At 58.6% G+C, this 23,913-nt stretch overlaps 1 protein-coding gene across 2 annotated transcripts in view; it reads right to left on the bottom strand.

The window, feature by feature from the left end:
• The window catches only part of PHACTR3 (phosphatase and actin regulator 3), a 101,565-nt gene that overhangs the window by 73,507 nt on the left and 4,145 nt on the right, over positions 1-23,913 (bottom strand). For both annotated transcript variants that reach the window (XM_047852204.1, XM_047852205.1), the window contains exons 3-6: positions 17,489-17,671; positions 8,871-9,083; positions 4,170-4,344; positions 3,200-3,447 (exon numbers count right to left, since the gene is read on the bottom strand). In XM_047852204.1, coding sequence (XP_047708160.1) covers positions 3,200-3,447; positions 4,170-4,344; positions 8,871-9,083; positions 17,489-17,671 — 819 coding nt within the window. The remainder of the gene's footprint in view (positions 1-3,199; positions 3,448-4,169; positions 4,345-8,870; positions 9,084-17,488; positions 17,672-23,913) is intronic.

Consider the following 23,913-nt stretch of genomic DNA (forward strand, 5'->3'; position numbering starts at 1 on the left):
GAAACTTGGATGCATGGTACTACGAGAAAGAAGCCAGCCTGAAGAAGCTACACACCACAGGATTCCAACTCTACGACATTCTTGAAAGGTTCAACCACGGAGATAATAAAACGATCAGTGGTTGCGGGGGAGGGGGCGGTGGGGAGAGTGGAACAGGTGGAGCACGGGGGATTTGGGGAGCAGCGAAAATTCTCTGAATGACAGTTTCATGATAGACACCAGTCACTGCACATTTGTCTAAATGCCCAGAGCGCACGACATCGGGAGTGAACACTTAGGGTGACGAGGGGTCAACGTCGGTTTATCTGTTGTAACAAACGTACCAGTCTGGTGAGTGAGGCTGGTCACGGGGAGGCGGGGCGGGGGGGGTGGTGGGGGAGGGGGGTTGGAGGAGGCACACGGAAGTCTCTGTAACTTTCTCCTAAGTTTCTTGTGACCCTAAAACTGCTCTTAAAAAATTAAATCTTAAGAATTCACCTTGGACAAACCGGAGAATGTTCTCGGTGCCCCGTTTTCACCCAGCACCGATTGCGCACAGCTGTGAGGGTGCCCCTGTGTGCACACCGCAGTCTGGCAGGAGGCACGAGGTAGAAACACACGGTCTGTTGCGCCCCTTTCTGTGCTGACCACGACAGTGAAGTTGCCCTGCGCGCAAGTCCAACCGTCAGACTCAGGACAAGAGACGTTTTTCTCTACAGCTCAGTCAAGCAGGACGGTCTTTCCGTCTTCCAGCTGATTCACGAGGCAACCTGCCTTGGGTGGGGTCACCACCAGCTCTGGAAATGAAACTCTGGTGCCACCTTATTAGAGAATTCGGGTTGACCCATCCTGGGACTGTTCACGTGAGACGGGACGATGCCTCCAAGGTTCCGTCAACAGTACGCTAAATAGATAGGTAACATTGCGGGGCTTTTGTGGCCAATAATTGGTGAATCCACTGCTTTGCTGTTTTTCTGCCTCAGCACCACATGGACTGACAAATAACCTACCAGCCTTGGGCGCAGGGCTTGAACCCGGAAGAAGCAAGTAACAGCCACTGCTGTCCTATCGAGCAAAGCAAAATACTTTCATGGGTCTTTCCTACGATAACATTCTCCCTAAAAGTAACATTTCTAGGCTTTGTCTAGAACCGAAATAGGTCCCCCCCCCCCCCCAAGTACTTTGGCTGAGAGGTTCATAACTTTGAGGGAATTACAGACACACGTAAGAATGTGAAAAAGCAAAGAACCCATTCTCCAGACTGGTTCCCAGGCTTCAGGAGCCCTGGACTCTCCTGGAGATGAGCACCCAGAGGCTGAATTTGCAGAAGACCGGGGTCTCCAGATATGCCTGATGGCGCACGCAACAAGCCCAGCACACAACAGGATGTTCTTGGGGTTGAACGTGAGGCCTCGACCATGAGGGGGGAACACGGGTGCCCGCGGAGGAGGGGACAGAGGACAGGGTTGCTCTGCTCAGGGTCTGCAAATGCAGTACGCGCATCATGTTCCCCAGGCAGCTGGGCAGCGAGCCTGTGCACGTTAGCAACAGCAGGGTTTCTGGAGTGAATTCTACCCCCCCTGCTCCCGTCAGACCACAGTCAAGCGCTGCTCGCTTGAGGACACATTTTGAGGCACACGTGACAAGAGGTGCAAGTTTGGCCCATGCCCCAGGAGAAACCCCGGGAGAAACAGCTAACTGTCCATGCGACAGCGCAGCTGAGGACGAGGGCTCCCCAGGCTGGTACCTGTTAATACGTGACAGGCACCCTCCCCCTTGAGCCCCCTGATGGCCTGGGTCCACTGACATCTAGTGTGCACTTTGCACCCCCAGATTGCAGACACAGCACGAGCTACTGGACGAAGCCCTTGACCTCATGGGGTCTATGCTCTGGGAGGGGGGGCGCATAAGCCAAGTCAGGGGGACACGGAGCCGCGGGGAAGGTCAGGTGGAGCGAGGGGCTGGCAGAGCTGTGGTGGGGAGAGGCTCACTTGTGTACCCAGGGCCAGCTTCCAGGAGGAGGTGGGGTTTTGAACCCAGAGGAGCCACACACACAACCCCCGTGCAGAGGCCAGGAGGACGCTGTCGGCAGATGGTCGGTGCGTGTGAAGAACAGCGAGGGCCCGTGGCCGCGTCCAAGGGAGTTCAGGGAGAGGAAGAGCCCAGGGGTGACAGGGATAGGCAGGGACACAGGTCCCGGGGAGGACACGGCCAGACCTGGGGTCTGCTCCAAGGAGGAGTCCAGAGGACCCATGACCACCTGCCTGCTTGGCAGGTGCCACTTCAAGAGAGTGTCAGGGTGGGTCCAGGCCACAGGGAGGGCAGAGGCGCTGTTTTCAGGGATGGGCAACAGGCCAGGTTTGGGGGCCAAGATCAAGAGCTCAGACCTGAAGATCTAAGGCTGGAGACACCCACGAGACCCTCTGGTGGACACACAGAGTCGACACAGCAATATCTCGGACCTCAGGGGACCCAATGGCCTTGCAGAAATTATATAAAGCCATTCATCTATCAGCTGCTCTCTCACTCCTTACGACCAGGCACCGTGTGGACAAGGGCGTACCACTGTGTGATACTGACCCTCCTCCAAGTAGTGGGCACTCAGCACGGCCCCCGGGGCCCGCAGGTGACCCTCCCTGTGCTTACTGGTCCCGGCCTGCACATCCTCTGCCCCATCGGGGCGGCCGCGATGCGCTGCCTCCCTGAGCCTGTGTCCTCAGGGTAAGACACAGCAGTCACTCTGGCTCCAGAGCACGCTGTGAGGACAGACCTGATGCCTGTCATCTCAAGGCCTGTGAACCTGCGTTCCCACACAAGCAGGTGTGGTCACACGTGTGCCACGTCCGGGATGGCCGCTGGGTTCCCCCTCCCCCTTCCACCTCATTTCGCTTTCCTGGTAGCATTTTTTACTATATTTCCAAGCACCGGACCTCCGAGCACCGCCTGTACGACTTTCTGCCGTGTGTTCCCCAGCAGCAACGCTCTCAAAGTTACTTGCTGAGCCTCTTGTATGTGTTTACAAAAACACGAAAATCAATACGCAGTTACCAAAATAACAGAGGCTCGGTCTGCGTCTCCTACTCCCAGCCCAGGGCCTGTCCGCACACACCCCTGCTCATCCTCGGAGGCGTGTCTCCCTTCCTTCGCCCCCACCCCTCCTCCGCGCCAGGGGCAGAAGCGCCTGGTCAGCATGGCCCCGCCGACCCCGCCCTCCCCTCACCAGAGATGATGGAGTCGTTCAGAGCCTCTTCATCCTGATACACCAGCAGGTCGTCCTTGAGTTCGGAATTCACGATCAAGTTCTCCTTGTTCTCCTCCGAGCCCTTGGCTGCCGTCCGCTTGCTCTCCGAGACGCCGTCAAAGCTCCAAGCCTCCTCCCTCTCCTTGCCCCGCTCCATGCTGGCCGTTCTCGACAGGCGGACGTCCACCCGCTTCTTCGGGGACGCTTTACTGTCCCGTCCTGGAAAACTGAAGCGGAAGATAGTTTGGGTTATACGCTGTCCGCTTCGCCCGAGGACCCAGCATATCCACTTGGGGGCTTCCGATAATATTGCGAATTCCCCAAGTACGTGCAGCGCCCAGCTTCTGATCTGAATGCACAGGGCACGCAGCCCCAGATGGCACACAGGCTTTGCGTCCAGGCACATGGCTGTCCTGAACAGCATACGCACGCCCATGATGAAGCCTGCCATGCTTAGTATGGGGCCAGGACTTCCCGAGAACGGACGTGTGCAGTGTTTCTGCCAAACCACACGTGCGTCCCATTCCCTGTCTGCTTTGCCCTCCGTCCACTTCTCCTTCACGGCCTGCCTACAGACACAGGAAATGAAAACTCAACGTGCAAGCTTCAGGAACAGGCTTACCTGTACTCTTGCCTAACGAAACCTCAAAGCCTGCAGAGGCCGGGACGGCTACTCCTCCTCCACGGCACTCCCTAACCTGGATCCTCCCGGGGAAATGCAAGGGCTTTGTGGTCAGGCTCCCACGGTGTCCAGCCCCCGAATGTCCTCTCCTGGAGTGTGGTACCCAAGACCAGAGCCCAGGGCAAAGGGAAAAGGCGGGGCTCTTGTCCCAACCTTAAGAATTTCAAGACAGTGACAGCAGTGCATGGAACTCAGTCCGGGCGCATGACACGAGACTGGCCTGGATGGAAAACTGGGCACACAGGTCTCCCTACCAGGGCGGCTCACCTGTCCTGGCGATGCTTGGTGGCCAGCGCCCTGTGCAGCTCCTCAATGACGCGGCTGGGGGGCAGTGGCCGGTGGACAGTGGCAAGATGTGGAGACCCCGTGGGCGTGGAAAGCTGTCCTCGGAGGGGGGGGTCAGTGTTTTTCCCTCCAGAGCCTTGGAAGAGTGCAGGCTGGCCTGGAGCACGAGAGGGACCGAGAGGAACGTGAGCCCCCGGGAGCAGGGAGGAGGGACTCTGCAGAAAGACATGAGCCCAAGGGCAGAGGACACAGCTCCCCCCACCACCCGGCCAGGTGACCTTGACGCCCTGTTCCAGAAGTTGTGCCAGGTCCCCTGCCCCCAGAGCCAGAGACAGGGCTCACCTCTGTCCGGTTCCATCCACGAGACCCCCCGCCCCCAAGCCTGGGGGATGAGCTCCACAGACATCAGTGCCAACGAGCCCCCCGCAAGGTCTCAGGCACAGAAAACCGGACGCCCCTCTCCTCCCACTTGGAATCAATGACTTCACTGGGTCTGCCCTTCTCACCCGACTTTGTGACTCTGGGCAGGGCCAAGTCTACCTTTCTTACTGCTGTATCCCCAGGCCTGGCACTTAATACATGTGCAATAGACATCCGTTTGTATGAAATGATTTTGAAGACTCAGAATAGACTTGCTCAAACCCTGCCTGAGAAGGTGAGGCTTCTCTTGCTCCTCTAACAGATGCTCCCGGAATGTGCACTCCGAGTCCCACATGGCGTCAGGCGCTGGGGGCAGCAGAAGGCGTGGGTTTGGTCGTTACATGAATGCGGCCTCCAGTCTCAATCTGCTACTTATCAGCTGTCCAAGACTCGAGAAGGCTCAGCCTTCTTATCTATAAAATGGGCCAACAGTTCCCTGGCCGACAGGTTCCCTGGCACCTGTTACATCTTCATACACAGACTCGTTCCCAGAGAGGCTGAGGCGGGCTCCCACTAGACTGATACAAACAGACCAACCCCTTCTTAGCCTCAGCAGGAAGAGAGAGAGAAACAGAGAGACAGACACAGAGACACAGAGATCGAGACCACTCCATAAAAAACAAAGACTTTCTGACGCAATCCTGGAACGTGGATGTCACTAACAGGAAGACAGAAGGAAGGCTGTAGGTCTCATCGGGACACATCATTTAGCGGTCTTTACAAACACCCGTCTTGGTGGGCACGGCCAGGAAACACACACGGCCCAGGCCTTGCCCTCGACGGGCCTCTAGGCCGGCCAGGTGGGGCCAAGAGAGGAAAGGCAGACAGAAAGCCAACTGGAGAAAGAGCTGTGCCAGGCAGGGGGGCTGAGAGCGCCTGGGGTCGGGAGCACGTGGGCTGGGCTACGGAGGTCAGGCGAGGCCTCTCGGCAGAAGGGGACATCTGAGCTGACGCCCAAGGATGAGACGGTGCCAGCCATTCACAATGTGGCCAGACACGGGCAGGGCGGGGGGCGGGCTCCACCCGAGAGTGGCCCCCAGGGCCGTCCCCAATTCTCCACACTCCACCAGCTCATCCCCCACCAACCTCCACCCCTCCTGGGGCGGCCCCTGCTCCTCACAGGGACCGCCTCCCCGGCAGGTGTCGCTCTGCTGCCTGGAATCCTCGCCCACACCTGCTAGGAAGGCATCCCCGGGCCCAGCGTACAGGTGGGGAAACTGAGGTGGCGTGGCTTGTCTGTGCTCCCTCAGCCAGGACCCTCGCAGGGTCGCCACACGCTGGCAATCACGAATACACTGAACGAGCTTCCCCCCATTTCCTGCTCTGCCGAGCGCTGTACCTGGCCCGCCTCGTCCAGCCGCCCAGGGCACCAGTTAGCACTCCCCTTTCTCAGATAAGGAAACCGAGGCTCAGAAGCCAACCCCAAATCGTGCTTCCAGGGTATGACAGGGGCTGGGATTGGAACTCGGTGGCGGGATTCCAAGTGTGGTTGGCAGAGGCCGTGGGACCCCCATACGTGGAAGCGACCGTCATCCAGCTGGACGGGGAAAGCTTCGTCCTGAGGGGGTGAACTCACACGGGTCCAGGGTCCAGGGTCCAGGCAAGTGAGACGCAGGTGAGTCAAGGGACCTCACGCAATTCATACGAACAGGGGGCGAGGGTGTCGGTAAATACAAGAGCACCTGCTCGCCTTAATGGGGCTGCTGTGACTCCGGGGTGGCCAGATATGAAGACTTTTCAAGAAAAGCCAGAAACCTGGATTCTGGGTAAAACTGACATGTTTTACACATGTTAATATTTAATGCTTAAATAGATTTTAATGTTTAAAATGTTGGCGACCCGTTAAAAAAAACTCGACACCATGCTGACCCGGCAAAGCAAGTCTGTGAGTGGGTCTGGGTTGGGGGGAGGGGGAAGACAATGCCCTGACCTCTGGTGGAGGGTCAGTGAGGAGGCCTGCAGGCAAAGACCCCCGTGGGGACTCAGCTTGTGTATGCTGTCCCCCACCCTGGTCCCAGTTAAGCCCAGCTAAGGGGCCTTGCTCCTCCTCTGCTGCCACCTAGCGCCCACACGCTGAAGCAAACACTTCCCCCCAAAGAGAAGAAAAAAGAGAACAGAGGAAATAAGACAGAGTCGCCAAAAGGTGGTCTCAGCTGTCAAAAAGAGATCCAGGCTGAAACCACCCTCCCATGCCCTCCAGCTCCCAGTCTAGTTCCCCAGATTAATCCCCCCGATGTTCTGGAGCTCCTCAAAAGGGAGGGGAGGGTCCCAGAGCACGAGGCCCTCGAAATCCAGAATTTCAGCTGTGCGGACAAGCAGAGGAGTCACGGCAGAGGAACCTCACCGTGCGGCCTTAGGTCTGATCTGTCCAAAGCACAGAGGAGGCAGGACGCCTGTGAGTTATCGAGGGTCCAGAACAAACCGTACGTGAGCCAGAATAAAACATGGTGGACAGTGCCTGATCGGATGGATTTCCGATTGTTTCAAGTCTCAACGGATGGAAAAGAAAACTCTCACAAGATAGCAACAAGTTGCAACAGTGTGATCCTGCCTTGAAACTTTGACTCCTATCCGTGTGGCCACGTCCCCGGAAGACTATAGGCTTAGACTCATCCCAGAGAGGTAGGAACAAGCAGGCGGGGCTCAGATCGTCCGCTTGTTCCTTCAGTCACAGTTGCGCGCACTCGCTAAGCACCTGCTGTATGCCAGCACTAGGACGTGGTAGGGTCCCGGGTTGCGGTCACAAAATCCCACCAACTGGGTAGCTCAGAACAACGGGACGTCATCCTCTCGTAGTCGTAGAGGCCAGAAGTCTGGAATCAAGGTGTCAGCAGCTGGATCCTTCCGACGGCGGAGAGAGAAAGACGCCAGGCGTCCCCCAGCTCCGCCGGCGTGGCGTGACTTGCAGACAGCTCGCTCCAATCTCTGTCTCCACGTCCAGGTCGTCTGGTGGGTGCTTTTGTGTCTCGTATAAGGACACGCTCATTGGATTTAGGGCCCCTCCCTCGCCAGGACGATTTCACGTTGATCCCGATCTAACCATGTCTGCGAAGACCCTCTTCCAAAGAAGACCGCAGTTCTGAGCTTCCAGGTAGATGTGAGTTTTAAGGGCACATTACTCAGCCCACCGGGTGAGGCAGAGCATGTGGTAAGTGCCCCAAGGCCAGGCGCATGCTGCTATGGGGTAAGGTCAGGGACAGCGGCCCTGAAGGAGGGACAGAGACGCATAGGCACTGACCGCGTGACGCTGGGGAAGAAGGTTTTAGCGGGAAGGGCGGTACGGGGGTTACCAGCCTCAGGCCCAGAACTGGGTTCCAGTCTCCGTTAGCCGTGGGACCTGGGAGACGTTGCTGGAGCCCCTGAGCCTCGGTCTCTTCGAGGTGCTGGCCCGTGCGTTAGGGACGGGCGGTGTGTAGCTGGGCCTCCTTGTGGCCCAACAAGAGGGAAGGAATGGCACTGTGAGTGGTGGTCAGGGGCTCACGGACAGCAAGACCGCTCAGGTCCACCATCCACGTTGTCCTCATGCCTGCCGCCTTCAGGCAGCAGGTAAGGATCGACTCTTCAAAACAGTCACCTCGGACTGAAGGGTCTGCTTTTTCCCTGAGACCAGCAGCGTCTCCTATTTTCAGCAGTGAGGGGACAAGAAATACCCAAACTCCGAAAGCAAACGTCTCAGTTTCCAGGGACTATTCAGCCAGTGTGGCCAAAGCTATAGGAGCGGATGCCTTTTGGGGCCTCTGCCCAGCCGTGCTCCCCTCTCTGATCCCCACCCTACAGTCCAGTGTTTATCCCTGCCTCCCTCTGCCTTTCAGGATGGAGCTCACTGGAACGAGGTCATGAGACAGAGCAAGCAGAGACCACGAGAGATAGAGCCATCGGGGAGAAGTGGAGACAGACTGGGGAAGGAAGGGGAGGAGCGGGGGAGGGCGAGAGAACATGAGACAGAGAAGACACCTGAACATACAAAGTCCCCCTCCTGGGGGATGGCTACACCTTGTGCATTCAGGTTCTGGAAGACTCCTTGGACTCCTGCCAATAGACTGCCTCATTTGCTTCAGGGAGCCCAGGGGTCTGCTCCTGACAACCACAGCTCATTGCTAAGAGCAGCCAGGCCTCCTGCCTCCAGTCCGTCTCCCATGGGACTGCCTAGAGCCCGGACGCCAAAAGCAAAGGGTGAGAACCAGCGCGCAGCGGGAGCCCATCAAGACTGGTCGAAGGCACGGATGGGTGAACGGATGGAAGGATGCATGCATGCGGACCCACCTGTGACATTTTTCGTGGTTTTGCAGCCTGCCTTGGGTGGTGGTGTGGGCAACAGTGGGGGGCTGGGGAGCTGGCCCACGGATCTCTCCAGGGGTCTGGGAGGGCTGTCCAGGGAGTCAGACCCGGCTAAGGCTTGAGAGGGTTCATCCGCGGTAGGCGGGAGGCTGCCGGAGGCGTCTGCTTCTTCACCTCTGGATGCTGACGGCATCTTGGCTGGGTTCAAAGGCAAAACAGAGAGTTCACAAGCCATGCTGCTTCTGATGGGGTTGGACATGAGCAAGGACAGTAAAGTGGCTTGGGTGGGGTGGGACTGTTAACAGGACCGGGGTACAGAGGGGCCGCTCAACGTACAGACCTGACTTCCTGTAAGTTTAGAAGTCAATAGAACTGTTGGGGGAGGGGGGAGGGAGAAGAGGAAAGAATTCAGGAGCAGGAGTAATTCTGTTCCTTTTCTCGGTCAACAGGTGGCGCCAAAGCTCCTGTCCCCACCTGACCTGGGGCTGGTCACGCTCAGAAGTTTGGGAATGAGACACACCCAGGCTCCAGTCGGCCCCTGCACTGTCATCCTGGGAAGTGACTCAAACTCCAGTGTCTCCATTGCCCCACATGGGAGATCTGACAAACACCAGAGTCCCTCCCAGGGTTGCTGCAAGGTTTAAACAGGAGGGAACAATGTCGTGTGGGTCTGGCACCTGCAGACCCTCAAATTCAGCAGCCATTGACTTTACATGTGTGGTTTTCAGCAGCCCTGGCCCCTGGTGCATGTAGGTCCCAGGGAGTGGTTCAGGAGGCAAGGAGGTCCAGCTCAGAGGAAGGGTCAGCCCGCCCGGCGCCCCTGTCCCCTCTCCCTCCTGCTGCCCCTTGAGCACCGCCCCCCAAGACTGTCCATCCCTCCTCTGCTTTCTCCCATCCACGAGCACTGTCTTTTCCCTTCCCCCTTCATCTGACTCAAGTCCTACTGACCATCATGCACCACCCATCCCACCCACACCCCCAAGTCCTCTGCCTTCCTTTCATTTGGGCTCACCCTGCTGAGTGCTGCAGAAGATAGTGAGACAGAAACCCCAGTGGTGGCCACCTCAGGACTGCCACGGTCAGGGCCCTCAGCTCTGCCTCCACCCTGCAGTCACGGCCTCAAACCTGCCTCCAGCTCCTCACCTCCCCAGTCCCGTGTGGCCTCACCTCCAGGAGAAACTGAGGCCTTCAGACAGGGGTGGGGGTGCTGTTCTTAGATGCCAGACTCCAACACAACTGTCCCTGAAACCCCATCTTCCTTCCTTCCTCCCTGATACTAGAGAGGTGGACCCCCAGCCCCATCCCCACCTGGGGACCCCAGCACGCCCTGCCCTCTCACAGCAGGTGCCCAGCCTGGTGTAAGATGCCTGCTGCACATGGCCTCGTCTCATTTTTTACAACCGGCCAAGGAGGAAGATACAAACACTCCCCAGAACAGCTTGGCAGAGCTGGGCCCACAGTCACCGCCTGGGGCTCCTCCATCCTTCAGGAAAGGTTCTGGAGGCCCTAAGGGGCGGAGCGCTGGCCGTGGTACTGAAAACACGGCGCAGGCTTGATACCTGCCCTTGGAGAATTTCCACGGAAACTCTGGAAGCAGACACTGTGCATCCCATGGATCCCAGGTTATTACCATTTCTGTGCCTTTATTGTCCGCTGCCAACTCCACGGCCGTGACACTCTTGTGGCACAAGCCTGGGTCCTGCCATGTGCAAACATGGACGGGACAGTTTCTTCCTCTGAGTCCCGGGGGTCTGGACAAGGTGAGCAATGTATGATCTGGACTCCACAGGTTCCCTTAGCCAGGCTGCCAAGAGATGGGTTAACTGGGAGCCTAGGCAGCCCAGGTCAGGGTCCCCATGCCTACATCAGGCGGGGCAGGGCCGCTTGATCTCAGTTGTCCTCAGTCTCCATCACGTTCCTCTTTGGCTCCCAGACACCTGTTCCCCAGTTCCCTCCTGTCACGCTGTCTGCACATGCTCAGCCCCCTGCAGGCTCCATCGGGGCTGCCCAGGAGGACCCAGCCCTCAGCCTTCAGCCTAGGACCCATTCCTCAGTCCACAGCTCCAATTCTCTCATCTAATTTTCCCATCCAGTCCTCCGGCTTCAGAATCCAACCCATCTCTCTGTCGACCCCTGACCTTCCCTCCTAGCTCCAGACTCATACATTATCAGCCACTGTGACATCTCCATCTGGAGGTCAGAAAGGCAAAATGAAACATTCTCAAACCCATCTCTTGATTTCCCAAGGGAAAGCCCTCTCCAGCCTTCCCCTTCCTTCAGATGCATTCACCCATCAACCCATCTTGCAAAGGTCCTTCAACAATTATGGGGTTCGGGCACCCTTCTAGGAGCCGCAGACATGGCACCCAACCAGACAGATCCCCACCCCCACCAGGCTTCCTGCACAGCTCATCAGCCGTGCAGCCAGACTGGACACCCACTACCTTGCCTCCCATATGTCATTCACAGATAAATCCTGTGTGCTCTCCTTCCAAAATACTTCTCAGCAACGTTCACTTGTCCTCCCTATGCAAGCTTCCCTGGCCTCTACCTGGACCTCAGCAATGGCCTCCTGGCTCCTTCCCTTCCTGCCCCAAATCCACTCTCTACCCGAGGGGTTTTGCAAACTTTGTCCACAAAGGGTTTTTTGCAGGTCAGAGTATCTGTTGGTGCAGCAACCTCCAGAGGGCTGGCAGTTCAAACAGCAAAACTTCCCTGCCTGTGCCAGAAGTGGACGCACGCATGCCCAGTGCTGCCCAACAGAAACGTCTGAGATGCTGGAAATGTTTCCTCCCTGTCCATTTCAGTAGCCACCAGCCATGGGTGGTCAATGAGCAACTGACAAGTGGCCAGTGTGAAGCTGAATTTTTTTATTTCATTTAGTTTTAATTAATCTAAATAGCCATGCAGCTAGTGAGTACTGGTGAGGACAGCTCTGGACTTCTGGGAGTCAGTGGTCCCAGCCCCCACCCCTCAACCAGAGATCGCAGGGCAAGCTTCTTCCAGCCCCACAGAGGTCTCCTCTTCCCACTAGCCCAAGGTGGAATGCGGGTCCCCCACCTCTGCTCCGAGAGCCCTGGGACTCAACACACCGGCAGGTCTCACCAAAATCCTCTCCAACATCTTCCCACAAAACTCATCCATGCCGGTCACACACTGACCTCTATGTCCCTGACCTGTCGGGGGCTCCGCAGGCTGAGAAAGTGGGGCTCTGAGATCTTTTAGCCTCTGTCCTCTGCAGCTCATGTGAATGTGTAGCTACCATTACAGTTTGGAATCTTGACATGAACACCCATTAAAGTCTTAATGCTATATCAGAAAAAAGATGTAGAAGACAAGGTCAGTTTCACAGGTTTCCCACATTTGAGATCCTGTCTGGGGCATGGGGTGGGGGTGGGGGGGCACTGTTCCTTTGCTCCCCTGACCAGCAGAGGTCGCTTCTCACCAACCAAACTCTAAGCCAAGGCTCCCATGTCGCTGCACAAACCACAACGTAGGGCTCAGTTGAGGAACAGACACAACCGAAGCTCAACCAAGTGTGCACATCCAGGACTTACCAGCATACTTTAGGAAACGTTCCAGTGACACGCTTCCATGTGGCCTCCACTCACCTTCCTGAGCAGGGGCTGATAAGCTTTTTCATGTACAGGGACAGATAGTAAATATTTTAGGCTTTGCAGGACAAGAGGCCAACTCGAGAATATTATGTAGGTGCTTAGGTAACAAGAGAAAAAGCTCTACCCTGCCCTTTGGTCTGGGAAGTGCCTTCCGGGCGGTGGGCATGCTTTGAGCCCAGTTACCACTCGCTGGAGACCTTCCAAGACCAAGAGTGACCGGTGAGACAGGAAGGTCCCGGTGGGCTGGGGACAGCTGCTGTGAGTAGTTTCATGGCGCCCCAAACACCTGGCATGTCTCAACTGGGACAGATGGCCAAGGGCAAGGCAGCTGGCTGAGTCCCAGATGCAGGCGGGACGAGCCCAGGGTCTGAGCAGTGCTGAAGTGCACCCACCAGTCAGGGAGGGGCAGACTCGGCTTGGTGTCTGGGTTTCCAGGGCCAGCACACTGAGTGTGCCATCCAGACAGGTGGCAGCTGGGTCTCACCTATAGCCTGCCATTCACCATCCCCTCCTCACTTCACAAACAACCCATATTCCAGAGCATTCCAGAAGCACCTCTAGTTTGGATTGTAGAGTATTGTGTTGTTGTTTTTTTAAGTTTATTTTATGTTGAGAGAGAGACAGCCTAAGCAGGGGAGGGGCACAGAGAGAGAGAGAATCCCAAGCAGGCTCTGTGCCGTCAGCAGAGAGCCCGATGTGGGGCTCAAACTCACAGACTGTGAGATCATGACCTGAGCCAAAATCAAGAGTCGGGTGCTTAGCCAACCGAGCCTCCCAGGCGCCCTGTAGAGTATTATGGTTAAAAGCACGTCCGGGGATCAAACCCCAGCTTGCCACTTATGGGCTCCCTGGCCTTAGATAAGCAACAATCTCTCTGGGCCTTTGCTTTCTCATCTGAACAAACAGGGTTGTTAAGAAAATACAGTGAACATAGTACAGGTTTACTGAATGCCACTTTCCTTTTTTAATTCGTGCGTTCTTGAGAATGTCAGAGCACAGCCCTGCCTGGCAACAGAAACGCGGGACAGCCACCTGTCCCATTTAAAGTTAAAACAGATCCTTCTGGGCTTTTTAGGGAATGTTAGGCTACCGGTATAACACCATCCAAATAAAACCAGAAAAACAAAACCACCCCAAATACAAGGGTCCAAAGTCATCCCAAACCCAAATCACCAAACTCGAAGTGAGGGTCAAAAACCAAAAACAATGGTCAGGATCTTTGACAACATCCTTTTCCTAAGAGACCTGTGATTCTGGACATAACCCCCACCCCTCCCCTCCAAACGCACACAGCAGTTAGTGACACATAGGAAGTGACAGCCCCAGCCCAGGTGTTACCACCTGGCCAAGGAGTGACGTCCCCTGAAGCCAGGAGCTTCTCCACGCACATGGACATGTGGCCCCTCCCGCGCCCCCTCCCCCAGCAAAGTTCGAAGGATGTCTGCTTTCTAAGAGAAAGCAGCTAACCTTCCAGGACACCGTGAACACCACACGAGTCCCCAGGGGATCCCATTCTGGGCCCCTGGACGTTTCCATGAACTTCCTGGGGTCAAGAAGAGACCCCAGGTGCAGGCTGGGCAGAACTTCTGACGACGTGTCAGGAGAGGGGGCGTCCGCGTCCAGACCAGTGGCTCACGGCAGGTGACTGAAACCGCAGATCGGGGAGACCACCGTATCCACCACGTGATAACGAGGCCCAGAGCGGATCAGCCCCCGCGGCAGCACAGGGACCAGGCTCCTTATCTTCCCAGAAGGGGCCGGGCAGGAGCGGACAGGGGAGCCCCTTGAAGGGAGTGGCCCATTCGCAGCCCCCAGTGACCCTGGCTGCGTGGCCACGGCAGCCCAGGGGGGCCCCCAACGTGGAAGGTTTTCGCGAAAGCTCCGTATTTTTAAATGCTGACTTTCAATTATTTAAGCGGGGAGTTTAAAGCCTGTTAGACTGTAATCCACTCCCTCACTGCTGCTCAAGGCCAGGCTTCTCCCTACAGACCTGGTGCTCCCGGCGGCAGCAGTGGCCTCACTCAATAGCACAGCGCAGGTGGACACGCCTCCCAAAACACACATGCTGAACGAGGCAGGGGCTCTGGGGCGTCTGCAGGCAGCCGGATCCTGCGTGTTAATGCCTCGCTCCCCAAAAGTTGCTTTTCTGTAGTGACGTCGACAACAATCACCAGGAGCAGACACTTCCGGAGGGCTCAGGGTGTGTCCGGACAGAGTTGGGGATTCCTGCGGATTACCTAAATGCAGCAACCCCGGGATATGGTGAGGCATTATCCTCACGTGTAGTTGAGGACACAGGCTCAGAGAGGTTGAGTGACTTATTCACAGTCACACAGCTTAGTGAGTCGAGGCACGTCTCAGACCCAGGTTGGCGCGGCAAACACGTTGCCCTGAATTCCCTAATTCTATACCCCTGGGCGAGCTACAGACCCCTGTACCTCCGTTTCACCTTGAGGGAAAAGGCAACGACACTAGTGATAAAACCCCAGAGGCATTTCCAGCATAAAACGAGCTAATGCATGTGCTCAGAACAGCGTCCTGCACACAACCGGCATCCTTCAGAAAATCGGGCCTTTTCTCTGTGTTCCTATACTTTGGTTTGCTACGTTTTCTTTCACGTGAACTCACACTTTTCGTCTCAACTTGTTTATTAGAAGAAAACCCGAATCACCACCCGGAGTGAGAAACCTGTTCCACCTGTGCTAATGAAAATAAACTTCGCTGTTAAAACGTTCTCTAGCTATTTGCCACAAGCCACCTCTGGAAACTCCTCTCCCACACCCTGGGGGCACAGGACCCACCCCGAGGGCAGGAACGAAGAGTCCAGCTGAGGGGTGAGGCTGCATCTCTGGGGCCCCACACCGACCAGGGACAATGGTCTCGCTCCCCGGGCCCGCCCTGCAGCCCGGTGCTTCGCCCACAGCGCAAATCTTCTGTGGCCCCACCTCCGTCCCGTGCCCCAGGGCTCCAGCTGCCTTCAGCCCCTCTCTATCTTACCCTGGCGCTGGCCACACGTACAGACCTTTAGCCCTGCACAAGTCCCCTGGTCTGTCCTGCTCCCTGGCCAACCACAGCCCCCAAATCCAGCCTGTGGGCTGCTTCCGTAAATAAGTTTTGCTGGCACCCAGCACATCTTCTGTGGCCGCTTTTGGGCTGCTCTGAAGCGGTGGGCGGTTTCACCGGGAACCTTCTGACCCACAAAGGCAACCGTAGTTAACTGGCTCCGTGCAGAAAAAGTTTGTGGACCCTGTGCTCTGTCTTTGCAGAGGTCCTTCTCCCAGCCGGATGCCCTTTTCCTCACTCTCTGCCCGGCCAATGCTTGTTCATCGCTAGGCTGCCCCAGCCCCCAGACTCAGGGAGGGGCCCCAGTGTGCACGCCCGCTGTCGCGGACTCAGCTCAAGGAGATCCGCAGGTTTGTCCGCCTTCCCCCATCACTCTGGGAGGACGAGACCCGGACACATTCGCCATGAGGACCCCCGACCCGGCAGCACGTCCCGTCCGGGAGAAAGTCCTTCACACGAATCTGTGGCCTCAACAAGCCAACTGTACTCTCGAGACTCCATCCCCAAACCAAGCACACAGGGAAAGAGAGCGCCGGAGGTTAGCAGGGGCGCCGACGGAGCAGGCAGAGCTGAGCAGCAGAAGGAACCTGCCAAGGAGAAGTGCCAGGCGCCAGCAGGGGGCTGGGTGCAGCAGCCTGGCACGCGGGAGGCCGGGCGGCCAAGGGGCAGGGCTCAGGCGGGGTCAGGCCGACCACCACTTTGACGCAAGCCTGATGCCTGGGGCCACCGGGGCACAGGCATATGCTGAGAGGGTCTCTGCAGGAGAGGCCAGGACTGTCCCAAGGGTCAAGCCCTTCAGACCGCAAACTCCTATCACATCTTCAAGCTGGGGTAAGACTGGGAGGCACAGCCACCCCCAGGGAGGGCGGGGCACGGCTCTCAGCAGGTGCCCACTAGTGCCGGCCGGGGCGGCCGGTGGAAAGCGTCGGTGTGAGCCTTGTTTGGCAGAAGAAGGCAGCAGAGAACAGATGCCCACCTGGCTCCAAAGCCACAGAAGCCCCAGCAGGCCTGTCCACACGGCCTGGATTTCCAACCTGCCACGCTTGCGCAGACGGTTCAACTTCCAACCCCCACCCTGTGCCTGGCGTACTTATAGCTTGTAATTTTTATGAGGGGAGAAGTTCCCAGCTTGACGGTGAGTTCCCCCCGAGTATTTCTGCAAAAAAGCTAATGGGTCAGAAGAGATGCAGGTGCTTCAAAGCACCATGGGCTCCTTCGGGGGGCTTGTGTTTTGCCTCCTCTCTGCCTTCCCTTCCTCCCCACCTCACCCACAGCTGGCCCCTGTCTGGTCCAGTCAGTGAAAACCACCACGGCCACGGCCCCCGCCGTCCCCACGGAGGCTCAGAGTGGCGCACACTACCTTCAAATGGCACCGAATGAGAACTACTGTTCTTCCCGCTTAAGAGAGCTGGGAAAAGAGGTTTCAAGCAACACATGCAGCACGCCCTTCGGCGAGGTGGCGAGGACAGCCCTGCGCGAGGAACATGGCATCCGACGCCCCACATGCACCGCACGGCTCTGGGCGCTGTGCACCGGGCACTGAGGTCATGCTCTGTGGAGGACACAGCCACCTGCTGAGGATTTGGGCCACTCGGAAGGTCCCTCTACGCCATCCCGCCCTCCTGTCTTGGGGTCAATGAGGATGCCCCTACAGACACTGGCTCACTCCCCTGGAGAGAATTTTCCTGCTCAGACGTTCCCAGTGGCAAGAGACTGTCCCGGGAAGAGCCAGAGAAAAATGCCCCGGCAGAGTTTAAACTGCACACGGCAAAGTATGGCAGGGCTCGGAGCCCAGAGCAGGCTGTGCCTCCAAGGACAGGATTCTACCAGAGCTATTGTCCGGGCCGTGGCCAGGGACCTCGGCTGCCACCCGGCCGACGGCCATCCCGGCAGTGGCTCAGCCCCGCACGGTTACAGCCGTACCTGCATCGTCAGAATGGGAGTCCGAGGGCAGTGGTGCGTCCAGGGAAGGCTGGTCTGTCCCGGTGGCCAAAGGGCTTCCTGGCTGGGCTTCTTCTGAAGTCAGCATCTCCTGCTTGGGGGTGGACGGTTCGCTCTGTGCCGCTCGGGGGCCCCCGTCAGGATTGCACACTTTGCTCTCAGCATCTGTAAGGAAACGCGGCGGTCAGCGGAGCCCGCGCCTCCCTTCCGACACGCTTGCACTCACGCGGGGTGCCTTCCTGGGAGACGTGCCATCCCAGGCCCTGCTGTGGTGCCCCTTCAGTTCTTCCCCACGCCACCCCCCGGAGTCCCCCTCCACATCCGGTCTTCTTAAGGGGGTCCCAGCACTGCCTCACTCACCCCCCCCCCCCCCCCCGCCGCCATCCCCGGGGCCTCTGTGCACCGCCTGCCTATGGGAGCCTAGGAAAGCCTCCACCCACCTCCGTGGTGCGCGCCCCCCACTCCCACGCTGGCCTCCGCCCTGCGGCTCGCTCGACCAACAGCGCATCCGCAGGTTGGACGCAGCTGTGCCTTTAAAAGTGCTCGCAAGCTCCTGCAGTCAAGCCACCACTGCCCTCGCTGCTGGGACATGCGGGGCCAGCGGGCCGGGGCGAGAGGCAGACGGTGCAAACCTGAGCTGCTCCTGTCCTGGCAGCAGAGGCCAACCCAGACGGGACAACAGACCCTGGCTGCCATATGCCCTGAGGTGCTGCAGGCATCTGCCACAGGACATTGTCACGGCTACTGGTAACCAATCCACGTTTGCACCCACCATTCCACAATCAGGTCCCTGGTACGCAAACCTTCTCAGTCCCCCACTGTGAGTCTGGGACTGGGCCCACCCAGGGAGGCGGGGATGAACAAGTCAGTCCTTGCCGGCAGGGGGCTCACACTCCGAGGCACCCCAAGCCCAGGACTAGGGGCACAGAGCGGGGAGTCCCTCGGTCTAGACAGGTGGCCTTCTCAGGAAAAAATAACCCCAGGCTCACGGTGCCTGAGTGGCTCAGTCCGTTAAGCTTCCGACTCTTGGTTTTGGCTCAGATCACGATCTGGTAGTTCATGGGTTCAAGCCCCACGTCGGGCTCCATGCTGACAGCGCTGAGCTTGCTTGGGATTCTCTCTCTCCCTCTGTCTGCCGCTCTCCCACTCATGCTCCCTCTCGCTCTCAAAAAAAATAAATAAACTTAAAAATATCATTTCAAAAAATGACCCCAGGTTCCTAGTAGGGCTGAAACAAGGATCCAGTGTCTCCCCTTGCTTGGGGGCTCGGCTGCTGGAACTTGGAGGGTGTGGCCTTTGAAAATGAGGGGCTTTGTGCCCAGGTGCATAACCGGCCCAGTCGCATGGCCACCAGAGGGCGGGTCCGGACTGGGACACAGCCAACTGATAACCATCACGCCTTCTGAGACACAGAGCACCGACCCACGCACGGGGCACCTGCACGGCCCCCTCAGGTGTCACGGCCAGTTCGGGGAGGTCACCACGGCACAGAGCAGCAGTGTGACCCACACACGTCCCCCCGTGGGGAGACGGCACGGCGGGGAGGTCAGCCTGGCTCGGGAGAGCTGCTTCCCATCCCCGTGGCGGGGGTGCGGGGATCAGTCTCAGAGTCAGGCCCCTTCCGCCTCCGCCTGTCTCACTCCCTACCTGCTGCCCTCGTGTCCCCCAACAACGTCCCTTTCACCCCCAAAGTTGGACAAGAAGTAGGTCGCCCTACCCATGCCTCCCATCCCACGGCAGACACCTCTGGGCATCCGCTTCCTGGCCTCCGAGACGGGGTAACAACATCGCTACTTGCTTCACGGCCTCCACGTGGGAATTAAATCAGTTCCGCTACACCACGCACCTGGCCAAGAGCAGGCACGCGACATGTGCTTGCAATTATCGTTACTGCCCTTGATGAGGCCTGACGAGGAAGCCTGAGGGCCCGGCCCCTGGGCTGAGCCCGCGCGCCCACGTGAGGGCGACAGGCTCCCTCGGCAGGATCCTCGCCGCACCCGGGACTGGGGCCTGGTGCCCGGCGTGGGACCCCAAAGGGACGGGAGTCGCAGCTGATGCCCACCAAGCCCCCCGCCCCCCCGGCTGCACAGCCCTCTCCCCAGGGAAGGGCAGAGAGGCCGGCCAGCCGGAAGCCTGGAGATTTGGGGCCGGGAAGGGCTCGTCTCTGCAGCCAGGTCAGCTGACCAAAGGTCCTAGACGAGGGGCCGGCAGCCTCTTCCAAAAAACGAGACGGCTGGTATTTCAGACTTTGTGGGCCACACGGCAGGTACTGCGTTCTTTTTTAATTTTCACAAAACCCTTTAAGTTTAAAAACCGTGCCCAACCCGAGGGCCTTGCAAAACCTGCTCCCGGACCAGACCTGCTGCAGACTTGCAGCGATGGTCTGCCAACCCGCCCTGGCGCAGGCAAAGACCCAGATGCCAGCCAAGGGCGCAGACCCAGTGGGCATAGCTGAACGTCACAAAGCTCAAAACTACACTTTCCCGGACGCCGCTCAGGGCTGATTTACGCGGACTCGACATGCAGTCGTGACGGTCTCTGCCACCAGCTTACTTGGTCCTCGGTGGCAGGGCGCAGAGCACAGCTGGCACCGAGGGGCCTGCCTGCCGGGGACACAGCATCGTCTCGGCCGGACCGCACACCTCCGTGAGGGGAGGCTGCTGCCCGCCGCTTACAGAGGCACACCCCTCCTTCGAAAGGACAGGCCGCTGGTGGCCAGGGACGACCACTGTCTGAACCCACGACCCTCCCCTAGTCATCACCAACGACAATCACGTGACCAGAACTCGCCCGTGTGGGGCCCAGAGGCCTGCAGCCCGTGGCCAGCTCAGCCAAGTCTTCGTCCTCCCCAAACACGCGGACTTAGGGGCCCTCCCCTGCGTCCCCGCTCAGCGCACTTGTAGGACCTTTCTGGGCTGTGCTCAGAGCCCCGGTTCATAATCACGTTCAATGAAAAGTTGGCAGTTCCCAAAATAGCCCTGCTGGCAGGGCCGTTGCCTAGAAACGCCGTTGGGGGGGTGGCGAGGAGATGTGGGTGGCTTGTCCCCTGTGCCTCGCCGTTCAGCCAGCCCTCCCTCCCGGCCTGCTCTCCATCGGATGTCCGTCCTCCCCCCGGGGGCTGTGGAGGGGCACACGGTGGACCACCGGTGTCACACAGAGCGGCCACAGCGACAGGAACGTGCCGCAAACACACGCACTGCGCCCGGCCTTCCCGCCATGTAGCAGCCAGATGCACCTGACTCGTCGCCGCCCAACCCCCCCTCCCCGAGGAAGGAAACCACGCGTCTCTCGGGTCACCGAACACAAGTATCTTTTTTACACCCGGTGCTGGAACGGGAGATTCCTCCAGTTACTGAAGCAAATGCCGAGTGGACGCACGCGGGAAGACGGAGCAAAGTCACTGGGGGGAAATGTGCAGGCTCCTGTCCCGTGGGTTAGGATGCGGCGGAGGGGCTGGGACGCTGCTGGCCCTCGCCAGTCACCCAGGAGTCGGCGGAGCCTGGCCAAAGCAGGGAAGGGTCACCTGCCCCCTCCCCGCGCATACCCGGCACATCAGCAGACTTGCAGGAACAAGGGGGGTGGGGGGTCAGACTGCCTCATAAAACCACACGCCCAGAAGGGACACGGGCTCATCTCCCGGGGACCCCGGGGCTCTTCCCTGCAGTCCCCTCCCGGGGACCAGCTCACATCATCAGGCTGCTGACTGCTCTAGGGGTGGGCAAACCCCCAGATGACACACACGGAGACCGTGCATGTGTGCGGCTTCGTCCTGGCCAAAGAAGGGCACGGGTGAGGTCTGGGGCAGCTCTGCAGGGTCTGTGACCCGAGCGCGTGGCGGCCTCTCTGGGCCCCTTGGTCACTGTCACCCACACCCACCACCCAGGCGCCCGCTGGGCATGAAGCCCTGGGTACCGCTTGGCCACAGGGAGGTGCTCCGGCTGCAGACAAGCAGCCTGGCTGGCAGCTGGTGGTGGCCACGGAGTCCTTCCTCCGAACCCCGGAGGCGGGGCTCACCCCCACACCGAGGCTACGCGGAGGCCAGTGGAGGGGAGGAGGCTCAGCTCCGAGCCCAGAGCCGGAAGGGGGCACTCGGCACCCCCACCAAGGATTCCCAGCACCCAGCCGGCCATCCCAATACCAGGACAAATCCGGGGCGCACACGGCCTGACCAGGACTTGACCCCGCCCCCAGTGGGAAAAGGCATTTTCTAAGCAAGTGCTTGGCACAAACCCCAGTGTGGGGCAGGAGGTGCCCCAGGAGCCTGATGCCAAGCACTGTCCTAGATCCTGCTGTCCCTGCAGCCTCAGGAGCTGGAGCACATGGAGGAAAGAGCACGACAAGAGCACGTCCCCCTCCTCCCCCTGGCCCCAGGCCGCCTCCCAGAGGCACCCTGCTTCCCTAGCATGCCAGCCTCAGCGACACGCTGGGCAGGCTCACCGCAGACCCGCTCAGCACGTGCCCCTGTGCTGTCCCGGGCTCCTGCGGCCACTTGGAAGTGCCTTTGTCACCCGGTAGCTTCCGGGGGTGGTGGTGCAGGGAAGATACAAGGCTCTGTCAGACCCAGGGCCCCCTCCACGCTTCCTACCTGCTTGCCCCTCACCCACCTTCTCCCTTCCACCGCGGGCCCTCCAGGGCTGGAAGATATGTCCCACTTCCCCGCTCTCTCTGTTTCTCAGCCTCGGTGGCACCAAAGCCAGAGGCAGCTGGGGAGGTACCGTGAAGTCCAGCCGCGTGGGTCCCGCCCCCAGGGCATTTAATCCAAGAGCTCGCCTGGCGAAGCTAACGCACAGCGCTGCTCGCTCTGAGAACGAGCCTGCTCTCCCGGGGCCCTGGGATCCCCCGCAGACATGACCCCGTGGCCCCCTGCCCAGGTCGGGTCCCGGGGTCTTGTTCTCCGGGTGCTCACCCCACCCCCTCCGTGGTGATCCTGCATCGTGGGACCATCTCCTGTGGCATCACTTAATGAGCACGGTTTCAACCCCTGAGGAAGGAGACCGTGTGTCGGACCCACCTGGTTCCCGGTTCATAATCACTCGGCGAGACAAAGTGTGATCTAAAGGGGGGGGGTGGCAGATGACACTCTGGGGGCCAAAGCCAGACACCGCCTGCTCCATATGGCCCATCAGTCATCAGACAAAACCGTTTAACAAAGGTTCAGAGCTGAGGAAAGGCAGACTGCTCTTCTGGAAGACTCCCCTTCGGTTCTGCACCCACCCCTCTGTTTTCCTGACAGCAATCAAATCCGTCCACTTACTTTTCATGCACCAGCGATAGTATTTTCTATGATAGATGATACACAGGCCTCAAGTCTGTTTTCATTTCCCATCCCCCTTCCCCAAGATCCAAAGGAAGGTTGGCTGGAAACATGCTCAAAATGCAGAATTTGGAGCTGTTTTGTCCCATCCAGACTAACACAGTCCAAGTTCCTATCAGCAACGACATCCCCCCAAACCCGAGAGTCGGAACATTCGGCATCCGAACCCTGAAGGACTGGGTAGCGAGCTGTCCTCTTACACGCAAGTTAGATCATCAGTCGTGAGTCATCTGCTGTGTTGGTTTCCCAGGAAGACGGCGTCCTCAAAATACTTCACTCTGTGGGCACCTGGGTGGCTCGGTCGGTTCAGCGTCCGACTCTCGATCTCAGCTCAGGTCATGATCTCTCGGTTTGTCAGACCGAGCCCCGCATCGGGCTCTGAGCTGACAGCACAGAGCCTGCTTGGGATTCTCTCTCTCCCTCTCTCTCTCTCTCAAAATAAATAAATAAAATTAAAACCAAAAATACTTCACTCTTTGAAGCTGAAGAAGAGACATGAGGACAAAGACCACAGGGGGTTTGAGAACAGACAGGCAGGACGGGGGCGGAGCCTGGTATACATCCGGATGCCCTGACTTCGCAAGGTCCCTTCCCGGCCCTGATTCCTGGGCCAAAAGACAAACACACTAGTGAGATCTAGGACAGGAAGGGGGTAGGGGCGCCACGTGCCCTCACACCCTCTGGGAACTGGCTCCGGGAGGCCAGGACCCTTCAGTCAGGAGGCAAGAGCTTGGTCCGGCTCGAGAGAGAGCTCCCAGCGGCAGTGAGGTGGGGGGGACACCAGAGTCCCAGAGGAGGAGGACCCACAAAAGGTGTGCGTCGGGCCCTGAGTCCCGTGCCTCGTCATCACCCAGAGAGCAGGACGAGGCGGGGAGGCCACGAACGTTACGAATGACCCGCGAGCCACAACAGGTGGTGTTTCTCAAAGACACAGAGGTGGCCACGCAGACATCACAGTGGCGAGGCCTCCAGGGCACAGTGTAAGCGGCATCCGAGCGCTCCCGGGGGGCTGAGGGTGCTGTGAAGGGGTGAGGGTGAGGACGCTCAGCACCCAGAAAGCCGTCCACACGTCACAAGGACCACCAAGGGTACT

Source organism: Prionailurus viverrinus, chromosome A3 (assembly GCF_022837055.1).
Source record: "Prionailurus viverrinus isolate Anna chromosome A3, UM_Priviv_1.0, whole genome shotgun sequence".
Taxonomy (NCBI): Eukaryota; Metazoa; Chordata; class Mammalia; order Carnivora; family Felidae; genus Prionailurus; species Prionailurus viverrinus.